The sequence below is a fragment of the Primulina tabacum genome, chromosome 1 (genome assembly GCF_025594145.1).
Source record: "Primulina tabacum isolate GXHZ01 chromosome 1, ASM2559414v2, whole genome shotgun sequence".
NCBI lineage: Eukaryota > Viridiplantae > Streptophyta > Magnoliopsida > Lamiales > Gesneriaceae > Primulina > Primulina tabacum.
In genome coordinates, this window is record NC_134550.1 from 7695943 (window position 1) to 7715581 (window position 19639).

Here is a 19639-nt window from a genome sequence, read left to right on the forward strand (position 1 = left end):
TCCAGTTGATTTGTATTTAGTTTTATATACCCACTTCACACCTATAGGCTTCTTTCCTTTTGGAAGACTTGTTAGTTCCCAAGTACCGTTTCTCTCAATTGCATGCATCTCCTTGTCCATTTCTTGAATCCAATTTTGAGCACTTGACGCTTCAGCATAAGTTGTTGGATCACAGTCAGCAAAAAGGGCAAAGTTGATGATTTCATCATCAGAGGCATCGTTGTCGTTTGATAGGATGCAATCTTGTAGTCGCGCTGGTAAGATTTTTTCTCGCTGTGGGCGATCAGGTACTGTTACTGTAACAAGTTGTTCACTTGATTCATCATTTTGTGTGTGGGATGCACCATCACTATGATAAGATTTATTGTCAACCAGCACAAATTGAAAATTGTTTTCTTCTTCAATGCTCCATTGCCATTCATCATTTTCAAGAAACGTGACGTCTCGACTAACAATTATCTTTTGTGTAGCGGGGTTATACAACCGATAGCCTTTGGTCACACTGCTGTAGCCGAGAAATATGCACTTTTCGCTTTTAGCATCAAGTTTCTTTCTCAACTCCTTAGGCACGTGTGCATATGCCACACATCCAAACACACGAAAGTGTGCAACATTAGGAGGTCTTCCGTTCCACATCTCGTATGGAGTTTTAAACTGGAGGGTCTTCGTTGGACATCTATTCAAGATGTATGTTGCACATGCAACTGCTTCTGCCCAAAATTGCTTTGGTATATGTTTAGCTTGCAACATACAACGAACCATGTCCATAATAGTGCGGTTTTTCCTTTCTGCAACTCCGTTTTGTTGAGGTGTGTATCTAGTAGTTAGCTGATGCTTGATGCCAATTTGTTTGAACAATTTGTCTCCAACCATATATTCAGAACCTTGATCTGTCCGCATGGTTTTAATTTTAAATCCACTTTGTCTTTCTACATAAGCCTTGAATTGCTTAAAAATATCAAGAGTCTCTGATTTATTTTTGAGAAAATAGATCCAAGTCTTTCTACTGAAATCATCGATGAATGTGATAAGGTACCTATATCCTTGGTCGGAAGAAACCTCAAAAGTACCACAAAGATCAAAGTGTACTAGCTCTAGCGGCTTTTTGGCTCTCCAAGACTGTCCTGAAGGAAATTCCTTACGGCACTTCTTTCCAACAACACAAGTCTTGCATATATTTTCCGGAGGTGTGATGAGAGGTAGTCCATACACCATTTGTTTACGACTGAGAACGTTCAAACTGTCGAAGTTCACGTGCCCAAATATCCAATGCCATAACCATGATAGATCTTGAACTGATGTGCTAAAACAAGAAATATCATATTTAAGAGTCAAAGGAAAAAGTCGATTCGGAGTCATTTTTACCTTTGCTATCAAACCATATTTTTTGTCTCGTATAGTGCAGTTCCCTTCATTGATATTGATGGCATAACCTCGTTCGGACAACTGTCCTATACTGAGAAGATTCTGGTGAAGACCAAGAACATAATATACATCTGTGATTAATGTCTTTGATCCATCCTTTGTAATTATGTTGATTTCTCCTTTCCCTGAAACAGGAATCCTCGTGTTGTTCCCAAATTTTACTTCTGACCGAACCGTTTCATCCAGTTTTGTGAATAGTTCTTGTCGCCCACACATATGATTGCTGCACCCTGTGTCTAAAAACCAAATATTTTTCTGATCTTCTACTGCAATATCACATGTGAATAGCATGGCTTTTTCATATTCATCACAATAATTCACTTCTTTTGTGGTATTATCTCTCTGCACCTGTTCATTAATTTTTCTGTGCATTGAGATTTGTAGTGACCATATTTTTGACACTTGAAGCATTTAATATGAGATTTGTCCTTCTCTTTACCATTGTTTCTCTTTGTTCCTTTGACAGATTTATTGTTGTTCCTTTTATTGACTTGTCTATGGTAACTTGGTTGTCCTTTGAAGTATTTTGCTTTATCGATCGTCAACTGACTTTGTAAAGCTTCCTCAATTGTCTTCTCAGATTTTTCTTTCAGACGTTGTTCATGTGCCAAAAGAAAACCCATCAACTCGTCAACTGTCATAATTGACAAATCCTTGGATTCTTCTATGGCTGTTATGATGTACTCGAACTGTATGGTCAGAGAACGGAGGACTTTCTCAACTATCTGCTGTGGACTAAACTTCTCGCCATTGGCTTTCATCTGGTTGACTAACGCTAGCATCCTTGTGAAGAAATCAGAGATCGTTTCCGTTTTCTCCATTTGAAGAAGTTCAAATTGTCTTCTTAAAGTTTGAAGGCGAATCTTTTGAACTTTCTCCACACCATTATAGGATCTTAAAAGAGTGTCCCATGCATCTTTTGCTGTCTTGGCTGTCGCGATTTTCTCAAAATTATTTGAATCAACAGCTTGAAAGATGATCAATAAAGCTTTTCGATCTTTCTTCCGATTTTCTTGCAATATGCTTTGGTCGTCTTTTGACAATGTTTCTACATTATCTGGTTCTGTGAATCCTTCTTTGATGATGTCCAAGATCTCTTGGTATCCAAATAGTACCTCCATCTGAATCTTCCAATGTTCATAATTCTTTCCAAGAAGCTTTGGAATTTGGATTTGAAAGAAATCGCTGTTGGAAGCCATCAAATAAGGATAACTCTGTGAGAAGAATTATTTATCACTCCTGGAATTTCTTCTCACGATTTTGTTAAATCCTGAAGCTCTGATACCAGATGTTGGAAGCGTAATATTTTTGAGAGAAAAAGACTCAGAACCTTTGAATCTATTTTATTTCTTGTTCTCACACCTGCGTGAATTACCTAGCCATATATTTATATTAAAATAATATCTAATCCTATCTAAGTTTTATTTAAACTGAAGAGTCCTACTCCTATCTATATGGGAAACTAACAAAACATGAGATTGATTTAAATAACTAGGACTCTTTGTTATCATCCAACAAAAATGTATATAAACCGATCCTCCTTCTTTCTCCGGTCACTCGCCCCCTTTCGCGGTATTAACTATTTGGCAAAAACATGTGTGAATCGACTTCATTCTTGTAGTTGTGCCGAGTTGTCTCTGGAATTCCTCGAACTTTGTTGTACTCAGCCCTTAAGTGAAAATATCCGCTACTTGATTACCAATGTAAATTTTCTCCATATATTTTTCCTGTAAAACATTTTCTCGTACGAAGTGGTAATGCTGCTACACCAAAACTAGGTGCAAAGAACCAACCAAACTGCCCTAGTGGATAAATCAGGAATATAGAAAAAAGAAGAAGCAATTGGACCAGAGAATGTTTCACGGGTCGTATTTTGTGAGACATATCTCTTATTTGAGTCATCCATGAAAAAAGTTACTTTTTATGTTAAGAGTATTACTTTTTATTGTGAATATCGGTAGGGTTGACCCGTCTCACAGATAAAGATTCGTGAGAGTGTCTCACAAGAGACTTACTTTAACTATTTTACACCCAAGAAAGTACTATTTGTATGGTGTGTGCTATAAATGTGTAAAACGACTTATTTTGTCATGGGAGGAAAAATAAACTTCTCATATAGTAAAAATCGTAAAATGAATTAAAATATACATGTTTCTTTATATAAAAAAAATTGTGTAGAACTTATATATTATATTATTAAAATGTGATATTTGTAATGTATTTTCTTATATTTAATTTAAAAGTTGACATTTGCATGCTATCCAGAGTGACCAAATTGAGATAAATGGAATCATAGCTGGTGATGCACATACGAATGCTAGCATGTGCAAGTTAATTAAGTGTACACAATCGAATGATGTAGTCAAATCTACACTATATGATATGAAATCATGTTAGATTTTGTAATGACGCATTAGTACCACTTCGTATATGTAAAAATCCAGTGAATATATTATATAGGACATAGGTTTTATTTCATTTTATTAACTTAAGCGATGAAAAAGACGAAAAAAACGAATTATTCGATTATAGAAAATTTGAAATAATAAATTCGCTCCACTTTTAAGTATGCCAACTTCAACAATACATTATTAGGTTCAACAATATATTATTAGGTGCGAGACGCCGATATCCTGATTAAAATACCTCATCTCTATAATATCCGTAATTTTTTTAATGAAAAACAAAAATTGTAAATTGAAAACTCAAACATAACGTGAAAATATTGTTCCAACATAAATTGGACAAAAAATTAATATAGATATTATTTACATTAGCATCATTCCACATGCTTAACGAAAATTAGATAAATAATAATTATTTATTGGAAAAAAAGTCAATATCATATTTTTACAAGAATTTTGTGAAATTAAGGAGCAATACATGTGGTCGTGTCCTCAAAATTCAAAAATTCGTAATCTAATAATGTCAAATTTGACCTAGCACACGTGGGAATGGGTCCGGTCCCCCGCCAGCGCAGTCCAGATTCAGATCAATGAAAAAAATGACATTGTGTAACGTGGTTTCCAAACATTCATGATCTGGACGTCAATGAGTCGATTTACTTATATTTTAGTTTAGGTTTGATATAAATCAATTATTACTCAAATTATAATTTCTCAATTTTCATTCGATCGTTTTGGTCAATTTTAATTTATTAGGTTTGATGTACTGTGTAGAAGAAGATTTCGTTTTGTTTGTAACATAAAAGACTTGGGAGTTGTGACGAAGCTTAGCCTCCGAACTTGTGATTTTAGTCACTATATAGCGGAGAATTTGGGATTCCATAAATACAGGTGATGTAAATTAGGGTTTCATATATTATAGATAAACGAACCCCTTGTGCTTACACATGCAAGAAAATAAGTTATAAAGCACACACACCCCCACGAAAACAAGGCATGGGATATAAAGTGAGATTTTTGCAGTCGCCTCTCTGATTCTAATGTATTCTACACTTATCATCCTTGTCAAATGCAGAAATGATTTCACGTCTGCTTCAAGTTATAATGAAGTCTGTACTTCACACTCCAAATCTTTAACAAGCAATAAGATGCGGCAAAACAAAGCTCACTTCAGTCTTCGTTAACGAGCGTTAAAAGTTGAAAACAATACATACAACAGTGGAATACAGAGATCCTATCATCCATCGAGGTAGTATCGATGTTATCAGATACATTATACAAGCATGCTTTACGTAGACAGAAAATTTTTGCATAGAACAACAATGAACGATTTTTCTTTCGTATATGAACCCGGGTCAGTGTTTGGAAAATGCCCTATTTTCGCAGAAAAGGTTCGCAAAATACCAGAATGAATTTGAAATTCCCAGTCAGATTAGAACAGTTGGAAGAGAAGACTCGTTGATCCATCACCATACGATCGAAGATCAGCAGGTCTAACCAGTGCTCTGCACAAAGGGCAAGTCCTCTCTCTTTCAAACCTGGAAACGCAGAAGGCTTATTAGTTCATGATCATTTATGTATAATAATAATACACGAACTACAATGCTGTCCATTTCCTCATTTTGTTACAATACTAATTCCATGCAAATCAAAAAATTCTCATACCCAATACAATATTCAACCCATGGTACACCGAGTGTTTTTACATCATCATGATACCATTGCAACTAAATCATGTATTAAACTATGAACATATTACAAAAACACCTCCCCCCAGGCCTAGTAAAAATGGACATTTTAGCAATTTTTAAAGTGAATGTGCGAATATAGAAGTAGCTATAATTTTTATAGTTCCATGTATCAAAAGTTCACAAACATTGAGCTCACCATTAACCGTGGATAGGGCACGTAACTACGATATCTTAAAAGTGGATCATTTAAAACAAGACTTTTTATACGTGTGATGAATGGTCAATTATTCAGCTCTCTTTCTCAATATCATCGCCTCACAGACCATGATATAAATGGAAGGTGTAGATGAAAAATCATAAAAATGTTGTGCTCTAAAGTGGTATGACGAAGGCATTCGTCGATGATTTATCTATCAACGGACATTAGTTTAGCATTTTCAAGAAAGTGTTATTCTTGGAGGTTGAATTTATATGACACACATCATTAGATGAGGCAATATCAGTACATTGTTACACACACTGTAGTGTGTTACAAGCGAGAGAAGAGGAGAGGAGAAAGAGAACTGCAAACTAGATTGCTATGGGCGCACCATGCAGTTATTGCACAATTGAAAACATGTTTCAACTTTCAGTTGTTCCATGAGTAACTACCTACATCAGTTATCAGCTTGGCCATTTTGGCATGATACATTTGAAGTTGTCAATTTAACAGAACAAATATTGAATTTTTCAAAGGGTGCTGATTTTGACAGAATCCGATTCAGTGATCCCTGAGAAACCAACTCAAACTAGTATATACATATATGAACCAACATCAATCAAGAAAAAGGAACTCTTTATAGGATCAAAAAATATAATTTAGCGTGAAACGAAAAATGAAAACCAACCATTCAGAAACACAGTCTTCACAGAAGATATGCTTGCAGCGCAACAAAATTGGGGCATGCATCTTCTCCTGGCATATAGCACACAGGTCTCCAGATGCATTAACCTAAATATGATAAATAAAAGTTCCGTTAGCGGATGTCTTATTTTTTAACCTAGGCAAACTTCTTAAGGAGATCATGAGGCAATTTCACAAAGTAGGAACACAAACTTATAAAGTACTAAAATTTCTCACAGATAACCTGAAAAAGAAAACATGAGGCATATATTATCCTTGTTAACAGTGGGATACCAATTATTAGCTAGTGGCGAAGAACAATAGAATACAGTTGATCGCATCATAAAAACCTTGAACAGTTTCTGAACTCAAAGAGGAATATAATAATAATAGAATGAAATATTAAGTTGTAGGGAAGAGTGAGGAATATATAATAATTGAATGAAATATTAAGATGTAGGCCAGATTGAGCTCAATCAAAACTACCAGTATTGGCCTCGTGAGAGAATTGTTAATTTTAGAACAATTCAGATGATTGAGTAAGACAAAAGAACTATAGAGGTTTTTTTTTTTAAAAAGAGAGAGAGAAACCTGAAAGTGACTCAGAAAGACTTGTATTTTAGCAGAATGAAAGGTTCATCAATGACAATATCTTTACCGAATGCTGAGCCAGGCACTTAAGGGACCTTGAAAATTAACAAGCCCTCGTCTACAGGTATAATAAGAAGAAATTTGCATGTAAAAGTGCACAAATAAATGCAAGTTTGGAAGGTCAAAAGAAGAATCAAACCTGCTCTGACGTTGCATGACACCCATAATGAATTTCTTTTTTTGATAAAGCTTTTATTGAAGTCAAGAATGACCGGACCTAATGGAAGAAATAAATAAAGTGATTAGATATGGCTGACTTTCAAAATTAAAGAACAAGATAGGTAGGACATCAAATAACTTAATAAATACATACCTTCTCAACAAGTGAAGTTAGCTTAAAAGTTAAATACAACCCTGTTATTAGTGATGAAAACAGACTCCCATAGACTTTGTTTAGGAAAAATCTATACCACACAGGGGCTGGTAATAATGCACGGTACAGGAGCAATGTGTACTCAACCAGTGTCAACATTTGGCCCTACACAACCAAAATATTACTGTTTAATTCACATGCAACTTCACAGACCATTGCCAGATTATAAATAATATGACTATAAATTAATAAATCAGATTCTACTCCATATTATACACTTAGGTTTTGTTACCTGTCTACGAAAATTATGGCCTTTACCATTCTTGTAATACATCAACAGGATTAACTTCAACACCATTGCTGCCTCACGCACCATCGTATCTGCAGCACCAAACACAAAGAAGGTGATATAGAGTTATAGGCATGTATGCAGATATAACATTGTTGCCCTTAAACGTGAATACATGATTGAGAGAGTCCCCACTCCGCCCCACCCTGCCCAGATCAAAAAAAGACAGGAGGGTGACAATAAACTAAAAGTACAAAGAAGGCCAAGATAATTACACATTAATTTATTATTGGTGTTTGTGCCAGTACTGAACCAATATCAGGTCACACAAAGAAAAACTGAGGATGAACTTGATACACAGGTTGAGATAAGTAACCTTTAAAAGGCCTTCTATCATGAGAATCGAGATAGGATGGTGAGGCAAATATAGAGCATTTAGGTGTATTTCGATTAAGTGTGCCGCAACTAAATTCATGATACCATGATGACAAACATGCTAATACAATAAGTTACTTAAGTCTCCATGAATTATGACGTAAATGGGGAGCTAACTATGACGCGCTCAATCCCCAAGTAAAAAGACCCCAAAAAAAGCTAACAAATGAAGTGTGTCTGAGTGAATGTTTTGTTGGGCCACAAACATCACAATAGAAAAGTGAATCCAGCAAATAAAAAATCACGAGTGGTCAATGATCATACCATTCACAAGTGTAACAAAGATTGCATGCCAGAAAGGTGGGATTGTCTTTGGAGGAATCATGAGTAATGGGTAGAAAATGTCATCCTTCCGATACCACCAATAGATTCCAAATATCTGAAGCGTGAAGAAAATGGAATAGCCAAAAAGGACGGATATTTTCCTTTCTCCCTGCAAAATTAGGGTGGTCTGATAAGTCCCTTTTGTAACATTGATTTCAAGTATAGGAATAATGAAGCAAACAATTCAATCATGGAACAGGATATTCACCTTTAGTGCTGTTTGCTTCCGAATAATGTCATTAGACTTGACCAAGACAGCATAGATGTAGATGGTAACAAAAAATCCTTGAAAACAATACTCGACAGAGTAAGAGTTCAGTTCAAAGGAAACTTATGACAGACCGAAACAATAGTACACCAAAGAGGTCGTAGTTAATAAAAGTGCACGAGCAGAATAGTTCATAGTAGATGCCATACAGTACACTTCTATAGCTTCAAAAAATGGAACAAAAAATGCAAATTCCAAACGGAACACAAAAAACTAGAACAATGTCAAATTTGTTAGGAAATTAACCAACTATAGAGGAATGCAACTACGTCTTCTACTCTTCTATTACACAATTGTGCTGCTTTTTAATATTTCATGCAATCAAATAATTTATTATCTAATCTAATTGTATAAAACAATAGAACACAGTTTACAATTGGACTGCTATTTCGTAAAAAACTAGGAATTATCACATAAACAAAGAAATAACTGAGTATTTTACACGACAAGGTTTCCCATGTTATACACCTTGCAAGTGCTGCCGGATGAAAACCACCAACAAAAGCAGAGAAAACGGAAGAATCTGCTCAACCCACCTCGCCACCTGCTGTATCTCATATCTCGGATATGATGACGTTTCTCTGTTATTATCCTCACTACCTCCCCCATTCCCATTCCCATTCCCGTTTACCTCATCAGCACCAAACACGGACTCCTCCGCACCCGATCCCACCACCCCATTAACATCATTTTCACCACCATTCAAAGCCCTAACCCTATCTTGCTCTCCAAGTATCAGAATCGAAACCTCCCCATTACTAACGCCATTCCCACTCCCGTCAACTCCAACATCCCCGTTAATCAACTCCGAATTCCTAGGGCTTTGATTGCTGACACTGGGCATCGTATTACCATCCCGGGTTATAAGGGGGTGGGCTTCAGAATACGCGTATTCAGGCCGAACCCTCAGGATACCGGAGTATTCAAGAAGTGACGAAACAGGGGACTGTAAGTACCGGAGAGAAGGGAACTGGAGGGCCCTTGAGCTCCCACCTCCATTGCTTGGCGACGAAGGTGCCGAATTCGAAGCATCAGAATTTGATGTGTCCATAAAAAAAACCCCACCAAAATTATCAAAACCCACTAATATTTATCTCGAAATCTGAGGTTTCTTCTTCTTCAAAACACGAAATCCAATGCTTCTTGACCCAAAAACCTTTTCTTTTGCTCAGATGATGGATTCTTCGGTTACAGAAAATGGGAGCAATCGGTCCGTTCGGGAAGAGTCAGACGAAATAAATCAAATTAAAAAGAAATAATCGTATATAATGACACAACAGGGTATGATCAACAAAGATTAATTGCAACAAAAAAAAAAAACAAAAAACAAATTGGAGAATTCAATGATGGTGATTCGTGATAGGTTGAATAAAATACGTGGGGAGAAGAGAAGGTACAACAGCGGTACACCGACAGGCTTTACATTTTGTGTTGTATAAAAAAATATATATTATTTTATTATGATATTTAATTATTTTGTGTTTTTTTAATAATGGATGTATAAAAACTATATATTATTTTATTATGATATGATATTTATTGATAAATAATTATACACGATTTATCGAAATAGTTTGAACTATGGCCTAATTTAAAGATAAATTGTAGAAAAAATAAAAAAATGTATAAATATTAATAATAAATTCACACAACAAATTTAACTAACAAATATTATTAAAGATAAAATTATAGAGAAATTTTGGTGTAACATTAATATATAAAAGTCATTAAGTATGATGTGTTCGAGTTTAATAGTAGATATTTTGTCAGAGAATCTCACGGATTTATTTATATAAGAAAGATAAACTCGATTCAAACTTAAAAATAAAAAATAATATTTCTAGCATAAAAAATAATATTTTTACTAATCAAGTCAGATTGGAGATTTATATCATAAATTGACACATGAGACTGTTTAACTATATTTTTTGTATAAGTTTAATAATATAATATAAAATAATTAATTTCAGACAAAATTTATAGGTTTTCCCGTTCAAATATTTTAAAATTTAAAATCTGCATTTTATGTTTTGTTCTACATTTTAAATTCCAAATTCTCGTAATTTGGAATATTTTGAAATCTAAATTATGAATTCTCTTGTCAAATTTTGGTCTTGAAATTAATATCAGAGCCAATGACACGAGTTCGATTATAATTAATTGCAAGTAGTATAATTATTGGAAGGGATATTAATGATGTGTAATAATTATATTTGCTGGGTAGAACAATCGAAACATAACATGACGTTTGAGCTGTTGTACGATTTAAAATATTTGAATTTCACTGTTATCATTAGCTATAATTTTTTTGTAAAATGACAAACCTTCGGTCCTACAATATGTCGTCCAAAAAATATAGTACACAGCTAGTTACCTGAAACCAACGTAAGAACTATACATGTATATTGCATTGATCAAGTTCTAAACTTCTAATGGACATGTTATAGTAAACAATATATTTTCAATTTTTTTAATTAAATTAAAATAGATTTAAATGTGATAACACATTTGTAACCCATTAAATGCAAAACATATACAAAATTCAATTTGCCAATTATCATGAGTTGAATTTTATGTCCAACTCTAATTTTCTTTGAAAATTTAAGAATTCATAATCTTATGCAAGGACATAAATATATCCACAAGCAGGGCCGTAACCACACAATTTTTTGAATTTAAGATCTTATCAAATAAAATAAAAATATTATAAATTAAATATTTAAAAATTACATTAATATAAAAGACTAATTTATATTCATGAAACACAGAGAAAACATTTAATGATAATTAAAAAATATTACATAGTTACACAAAAAAGATATAAACTATTAAAGATATATACCCTGGTTTTTCGTAAAATAAAACTGATCAACTATTGAATCAATGTCGATCTTTTGCACTGGACTATCTTTTCAAGAAACCCACAATTACATACATCAATAAAATCAAACAGTTAAAAAACATCACAATCTAGTTTAAAGAAACACAAAATTTTGAATTATCATTCATTCAATTTGGCTTTCCTTGATTTTTTTTATTATAAAATCAAACCAAACAAATCCCACAAGGAAAAATTATATTTTTGTTCCAATAATTTGTACATTTTTATTTTGAATCGGTTAATGGTGTATTTGTATTTTTTTGTCTTGTAATTGCAAGTTTTTTCATTTTTGATTATGTTACGGTGAATTTTCATTTTTGTCCTATAACTTTGTGTGTGTGTGTATATATATATATTTTATTTTTTGTCTTTTAACTTGTATGTTTTTTCATTTTTGATCATTTTGATCAAAAGACACGATTGACTCGAGTTAAAAAAAAGGATAAAAAACGAAAACAAAATATACAAATTACATTATTAAAATTGAAAATTCATCGTAATAGGACAAAAAATGAAAAAGATATGCAAGTTAAAAGACAAAAAATGCAAATCCATTATTAACATACCCGAAAATGAAAAAAAAATCCAAATTATATGACAAAAAATACATTTTTTTCCAATCCCACAAATATGTTTCAAAAAGTAGCTTTATGAAGATTTTGTTTTTGCGCATTGTCTCATCATCACTTTGTTGTTCTTTCAAAACTAAATGAAGGTAGGATTATGAAATCATAATTTTTATACACTTCATTGTTTTATAACCACATCCAACAACAAAATATAATCAAACTAAAGTTGGATGAAGAACTTCGCATTATTATTATCGTAACAAACTTGCGTACGTCTCATGAATAAAAGATATCGCGCCTTTGTGAATCAACCTCTCCGGTTATCTTTTGCAGACGTGCACCCAACTTTCTCCTGCACAACCAAAACTTTCATGTTCACACTCGACATAAAAATATGCCTGGTTTGCATTAGAAGTTGAAAGATGCAAAACTGATTGGATTCAAAATTAATAAACTATCACACTCAAGTTAGTCAGTGGCGGATGCAGATGTTTCTAATAGGGGAAAAAATTACAAGGGATAAAAGCATATTTTTGTATGTGTACAGCAGTACAGGGGCGGGAATCGGGGCCATGGATCCCCCGATGAAGCTGAGCATTGATAGTAGTAGCTCCTGAACCTCGGGTAGGTCAACACACATGAAGGGATCAGTCTCGAGTTCTTCTTCAATGCTTGAGGGGATGGTCGGGAGTCCCTCTTTTCTAATGGTAATCAAGCCTTGCTACTAATACCACATAAAACCTAATTTTAAGGTTCCCGTGGATACATAATTCGCAAAAAAGAGTGAAAAATTTATAGCAGCAAGTCCAAAGATGAAACTTTCCAGCTCACCAATGTCTCCAGTGAGACAGCAGGATCCTCTTCCTCTTTGCCAGTGACAAAGAAACTTATACGACCTTTTGTATGGCTGAAATCCAAAAAAAGAAACATGATGGCTAAAGAGATCAACAGAGTCACGATGGTAAGATAAGGATTAGCAATAACAGAAACACAACGCCTTTACATGGTCTATCAAAGCCATATATAAATGAGGGCACAATCGAGATACTCTTAACACTTCCAGGAACAAGTTTCCATCGTAAGAAGTCACATGGAAATAAATCATTTAATAGTGATGAGAAGAAGGGATACATGTTTAATGTAGATCTTGGTATGAATAGTACAAAACTAAGTTGCAAAATAAGTAATCAATTGAAAGTATGTGGTAATGTTATGAGTGCCTCTCAATCAATGCACAAATGAACAGTTCCAAAATTTCACAATGTCGAACAAACCACCATAAGATGTTAAATAAAACAGCGATGACGATGGTATAGAGATAGTTGTTATAGTTTGGTAAATAAAGTTCAGTAAAGTACAGATCAATAGAGAAAGCTATGCAGAAAATGCCATGGAGTATGAAGTGACAATATTATCCCCAAATGATAATTTATCGCCATCTTCAACTTTGTTAGTACATCCTTGTACATTATCAACAGAGCAACCATATATCTTAATATCGGGTACCAACTGCTTTATCTTGTCGTTGCCACCAGCATGATCCATGTCAAATGCAATAAGTTTCTGTCAGCATATACACATGCATGAAACTAGGTATCAACTGGTAGGAGAAATTCAGCTTAAATCAAGAAATTCTAATTTCACGCATTGACAAATCATCGTCATTTGATTCGGTACAACAGAAAAAAATTCCAAAACACTGACCATTTTTTCCACTGCCTTTTAACCATATAAACATGTTCCACCTTCAACAACTAAAAAAAAGAAAACTTTTATTTTAACTCTACACTTGCTTCAAGCTAATTAAGAAAACCTACTATTTAGACCATAACTCAAAATTTTCAGCACTATCAGCTAGGTGCAGATCAGCATGGGAACCTAGCTCTCAGATGGAGAAATTCACAAGATTTTATAAGCAAATTTACGCCCTATAGCAATCAGAAAAAAAGACAAACATATCGCCTACAGAATATGAATCGAGTACAGGAAAAAACAACTGCCCAAACAAACAGTAGCTTACCAGTGGTGATGGGTGGTGAGGACAAGCTTAAGGTCAACCACATTTTCTTGAGCTACACGAAGAATCTTGTGAGGCTACACCGGGTAGTATTCTCATCAACAATCCTGTAGTCCAGAATAACAAAATCAAACAGCAATATAGCAAACAAATTTCCAAATTAACAGCTGATACAATTTCCATTCAGCCAAAAAAATGAAATGGGCTTTGTTTAATTCACGCACGTAAGGTAATGCAGGTAGGAGTAGTTGACGTCCAAGCAGGGGATGGGAAGAATCTTCATGTTATGGAGAAGGAGAAGCTACCGCTAAGTTCAAGTTGTGTGGAAGGTACAAGTGAATCGTGAACGGCACATTTTATATAGAAAAATTATATATATTTTTTATTTTTCAAAAACCAATTATTCATTTTTACGCATCGACTCGAGTTTTTGAGAAAATCTTGATTTCGAGATTCGATTATAACAATAAAAAATCAAAGACCTGACATAAATATTTTCTCAGTAGATATAAACATGAATGCAAAGCCTACCATCGTTCCATATAATTTATACAAGTTACTGTAAATAATTATCTAAAATAAATATTTTTTCCCAAATACTGCAATACATTTCTATCAAAAAACGAAAGAATTATGTAAAAGCTTAGCGGTAAATTTTAGTGTGATGATCTCATTTTAAAGTACTTATCTTGTGAGGCGATTTCACGAACTTGTATGCGTGAGTTGAGTTTATTCGATCACTATTTGCTAAAGAAATATTGTTGATATAAAAATAATATTTTTCTATGACTCGTGTCGGATATGATATATATATCATTAAATTGACACGTGGGACGGTTTATATGAGTTTTATATAGTCCGTTTTATAATTCAAAATTAGATAATAAAAAATTAGTTTTTCAATATGACGCATTTTTAAAATTTTTTTAAGTCATTAAGGATGTGATTGGATGAAAATATTTGACATGTGGAGAAAGTTGAATGATGGATTTGACAAAAAAGTTGAATGATGAATTTGACAAATTCAATCCAAAAACTCTTTTTAAAAAACAGAGCTGACTTATTAGTTTATATAATTTAAAATTTAAAATATATTAATTACTATATTATATTATTATTGTATATATAATATAACATTGCTCCGCTCCAACCGTCACAATGAATCAACCTAAATGGTTGACCACTTAGTTCAATCACCAATTTAGTTATAAAAATATTGCATCAAAGCACAACCTAATAAAATTCATATAAATTAAAACATATTTGCCTTCCTCCATAATGTTTTTTCTTTTAAATACAATTGCTGATTATCCACTTGATTTTAATTGCTTCTTCAACACCTAAAGGCGTTGTTATATGAAATACTTGTAATAACTATAATACATAGTTGCAAAGATTACCAATGATGATAATATCTAACAAATTACAAGAATTGCTAGATACGAAACCAAAACCTCGTACGTTATTATTAGAAAAATAAAAACAAATCCAAATAAATAAATAATAAGAATGAATATCACTCCATCTGATAAAATAACAAGCGAACTGTGAAAATTGAGTACATAACTTCAATGCTAACCCAACACACAACTCAAGATTAAACCAAGATTCGTCCACTTCCAAAGCAAGATACTAAAGACTAGATTTTTACAGCTCATATATCATTTGCGTGCAGATAAAGCCGGGAGCAACACATCGTTAGAAACACACATCAATATATATTGTACAATCACGACCCAAGGGAACAAGGAGCAACTATACAGCACTAGCACGAGAATGATAAAACAACTAGACTCCAAGTCACGACTATCGTTGATGAATTGATCCATTCATTACTTGAGGAATTGTCAAGCAACACATGATCTTCATTGTCAAACGTGAATTTGGAAGCTCTCTTCTATTTCCACCTCTGGTGTCTACGGAAAGCAAACGTATTCATAGTTTTAATGTAGCAATGACCATCTAGAGGAAGGGAAAGAAATATAAACTACTTACAAGTTATATTTTAGGTAGTGTAGGAGTCACTACCAGAGAGAGAGCCCAGGCTCCTGTCAAAAACTAGGCAGCAGAAATTGCCTTGTATCCTTCTCTCTCCAGAATTTCGGCTAAGGAAACATCCCCAGTCTTCACTATCCTGCCATTTTCCTGCAAAAGGAAACAGCTGATGCATAAACCAAACAATTTTTCATTTAAAGAGTGAAATCCACAAAATACATCCGCAGGTTTACTGTCGCTAACCAATTAGCAATTGATGTGCCACAGATTTTTAGGGCATGCGTCTAGGTTCGTGTACGACAGCTATGTGTGGGCTAAAAAAATGAGTTCGAGAGAAAACTTAGAATGGCACACTACACTTTTGAATAATTATACAAAAACGGGAAAACTATATAAATGGAAAACTTCAAAAGACCGACTCGATATTAATTATAAAAGTCCATCGTAACCAATGTTTCATTGTACCTGCTGCTGAAATATAATTTGCTCACCATTATGTGAATATAGGTCGGTTTAATGAATTCCAAAAGACGTAGATAGTGGGTGATAATCAAAATTGAATTACTGGGAGTCAGAAGCCCATTGACTGATTTCGCTACATCTCGAAGAGCATCAACGTCTAAACCAGAATCAATTTCATCCAATATGGCCATGTCTGCACCAAGAACCTGTAAAGAAGAGGAACTTTCAGTTTATTTTTCCTTTTGGCAATTGACACAAACCTGAAGGAACTTAATAGCTTAACAGTTACCACATTCAATTAAATAGAGTACAGGTGAGATAGAGAAAGTGCCACCCTTCTAAAATAATATTGCAAATTGCACAAAATCCGATCAGAAAGAATATAAACAGTCTGCACTATACGGTGCTATACCGCAAGTTGTAAAATCTCATTGCGCTTCCTTTCTCCGCCACTGAAGCCTTCATTGACATTTCTATTCAAAAAATCTATCTTCATATTCACAATCTCAAGCTTAGGCACCACATAACCATAGAACTGCAAAGAAAAATTAAAATGTTGACTTTGCACATAAAGGTTCGAGGAAAATCAGAAATAAAACTCAATTATCAAATAACAACCTCAATTGGCCCAAGCTCCGGAAGCCCGAGTTTTCTCCTTCGAGCATTGTATGCCATGTTTAAGAAGTCGATATTGCTAACTCCAGGAATCTCAACAGGAGACTGGAAACTCATAAACAATCCAGCCACAGCTCTTTCCTCAGGTTCCATCTCCAACAAATCTTGACCTTTATATGTTACAGTGCCTCCTGTAATTTCATAATCTGGATGACCAACAAGGACCTAAAAGAAAAAATTATAAAACAGAATTCAATAAAGAAACAAACTGTAGCTTCACGTACGTGAAATGGATTGCTTTACAATTTCAAATGGTAGATTATTAAATAAACCATTGGAAAGTGTTTATAACACAAATCATGTGTGATACACACACCGATGATTAGATGAATTAACTTTCGCGAGTTATACTGATACATTAAATATCTATATTGTAAGCTATAGTAGGAGTCTTTCTCCCAGTGTAGTATAAAATAAAACAATGAAGAAGCATTCAATCATACACAGCAAAGATATGAATTTCCAAGGCTGTTTTTTTTAAAAGAAAGAAAGACCAATGACCAAACAATGAAAGCTGAAACTTTTCTCCATTTTTTAAAAAAATCAAATAAGTGGTCAAGGAAATCAAATTATTTATCGACAACAAGTTTAGTAAAAGCGAGCAAAATCTGTACAATAGAAATTAAGGCAGAATTGCAGATGTATTTATTTGCTCTAGTTGTACCAAATCCATTATACCCACGTCAAACAAGCATCATCATTATCAAGTAAAAGCACAAATATGAAGTGTTCTCATTTAATTAATATGTTTAAAATGGAAGAATTAATTATACATTATATAAAATTTAAACAACCAGAGATCCTACTTATCAGACTGATACCCTGCATCACTAAAACATCAATGCAGAAAATATTTGGAACAACTCAGACTAGCTAAAGTACAAGCTTGAAGGATTTATACTTAATAAGAATAACTCAAACTTGTTCTTCACCCAAAATTCATATAATCAGCTTGTATGAGCTCAATTCAGCCCACTAAAATAAAGCAATTAAAACTTGAGCTCAACTAGAAACATCACATTCTCGACTCATTCTTTATATGCACCTGAAATTACAATATTGAGATCACAAACAACCATGAAAAAGGCACTGACCTTTGCGAATGTACTCTTCCCAGATCCATTCTTTCCCATCACAGCATGAACCTTTCATACCCAACAACCAAATTAGGAGTCAAAGAAACTGAAAAACTATGTGCTTACAACTAGAATTAGAGTAAAACCTTTATTTGTGTCGATATTTACTTTTGTTCAATAAAAGATATATATATATATATATATATATATATAGTTTTAGTTTCCCTCTCGACCATCATTATTACTTCGTGTCACTAAATATACATGCTTTATCGAAAAAAAGAAAATATTGACAAAACAAAGGTTTTGCCAAAAATTTGCGAGGAAAAAAAAATCTAGTTTAAGAAATTTCTCAAACACCTACGCTGCAATATAAAAGTGGTCATGTGATTACAGAAATATTCAACTCGAATCCTTCCAACAGATGCAATACATCACCGTGGAACACAAATTATACAATGCCTTTCCGCATAAAATTCATAAAGCCGGTTTGAACGCAACAAATATGTCAATGTCTTTCCGTATAATACCCATAAAACGGTACATAATATTGTGATCTTCAAAATTATACAGCAGAATTGTGAAAAGATAAATTACATTTCATTATCAAACTATCATCTTGCCAACTTAACATCTATACCCGTCCAACTTAGCCCCCACTTAACTGTTTATCATAATTGCATCAAATTGGGTGGAAAAAATACATATGGAGCAAAATGGAATAAATCATATCGACATCATTTTGTATACCACATAGGGGAGAAAAACATAAATTAGGTACCTCGCCTTCGTGAACCGTAAGATTAACCCCTTTAAGAATGAGCTGCTTTGACTCCGCGATTACGGCGGAGAGATCTTTGACTTCAAGCAGGAGTTTCGGAGCGCCACCGCCGGCGGAGGTGGAGGAGGGCGGGGTCTCAACAGAGACTGTGGCTTGCAGCCTCAGGGTGCGAGGTTTCAGGATAAAACGACGGCAGTGAGTGCCGGCGGCGGAGCTTCTGAAAGTCAAGGTTGGAGTGCAGAGAGCAGCCATTGGAGAAGAATCAGTTCGTGTAGCAGTATCTTCTTCTATATACGACGACAACGCACACACAGTAATGCGTGTGCAACAATTCGTGTGTAACATAATATGTTACGTTATATAATATGATATTTATTTTTATAAATATTTTTTTCGATTATTTTAAAAGTATTTTGATTTTAATATGATACATTTTTTTTTATAGTTTGTTAGTTTTGTTATATTATTTTTATAATTTAATATTGAGCATAAATATAAG

At 33.8% G+C, this 19639-nt stretch overlaps 2 protein-coding genes and 1 long non-coding RNA gene across 3 annotated transcripts; all 3 read right to left on the minus strand.

Moving 5' to 3' along the window:
• Positions 1 to 4982: 4982 nt before the first annotated feature.
• On the minus strand, positions 4983 to 10078 carry LOC142538901 (uncharacterized). Its single transcript, XM_075644193.1, has 8 exons — positions 9153 to 10078; positions 8625 to 8701; positions 8357 to 8525; positions 7661 to 7749; positions 7369 to 7533; positions 7195 to 7272; positions 6409 to 6512; positions 4983 to 5368 (listed from the first exon to the last, which is right to left on the minus strand). The coding sequence occupies exons 1-8, from the start codon at positions 9733 to 9735 to the stop codon at positions 5263 to 5265; spliced, it is 1371 nt and encodes a 456-aa protein (XP_075500308.1). The 5' UTR covers positions 9736 to 10078; the 3' UTR covers positions 4983 to 5262.
• Positions 10079 to 12255: 2177 nt separating this feature from the next.
• On the minus strand, positions 12256 to 14286 carry LOC142517517 (uncharacterized). The gene is made up of 3 exons (XR_012813263.1): positions 14155 to 14286; positions 13138 to 13697; positions 12256 to 13041 (listed from the first exon to the last, which is right to left on the minus strand). It is a non-coding gene; the product is annotated as an uncharacterized LOC142517517 (long non-coding RNA).
• Positions 14287 to 15628: 1342 nt separating this feature from the next.
• On the minus strand, positions 15629 to 19454 carry LOC142538910 (ABC transporter I family member 6, chloroplastic-like). Its single transcript, XM_075644203.1, has 7 exons — positions 19141 to 19454; positions 18378 to 18428; positions 17227 to 17448; positions 17021 to 17143; positions 16638 to 16814; positions 16147 to 16296; positions 15629 to 16067 (listed from the first exon to the last, which is right to left on the minus strand). Exons 1-6 carry the CDS (start codon positions 19390 to 19392, stop codon positions 16210 to 16212), a joined length of 912 nt encoding a protein of 303 aa, XP_075500318.1. The 5' UTR covers positions 19393 to 19454; the 3' UTR covers positions 15629 to 16067; positions 16147 to 16209.
• Positions 19455 to 19639: the final 185 nt, after the last annotated feature.

Coding starts and splice junctions, on each gene's coding strand:
- LOC142538901 (XM_075644193.1), bottom strand. CDS start 9,735: ATGGACACATCAAATTCTGATGCTTCGAATTCGGCACCTTCGTCGCCA. Junction 8,702..9,152: donor CATCCGGCAGCACTTGCAAG/GTGTATAACATG, acceptor ATTGTTTTCAAG/GATTTTTTGTTACCATCTAC. Junction 7,534..7,660: donor GCCATAATTTTCGTAGACAG/GTAACAAAACCT, acceptor TTGGTTGTGTAG/GGCCAAATGTTGACACTGGT.
- LOC142538910 (XM_075644203.1), bottom strand. CDS start 19,392: ATGGCTGCTCTCTGCACTCCAACCTTGACTTTCAGAAGCTCCGCCGCC. Junction 18,429..19,140: donor TTACGGTTCACGAAGGCGAG/GTACCTAATTTA, acceptor TGGGTATGAAAG/GTTCATGCTGTGATGGGAAA. Junction 17,144..17,226: donor CGGAGCTTGGGCCAATTGAG/GTTGTTATTTGA, acceptor TTTTCTTTGCAG/TTCTATGGTTATGTGGTGCC.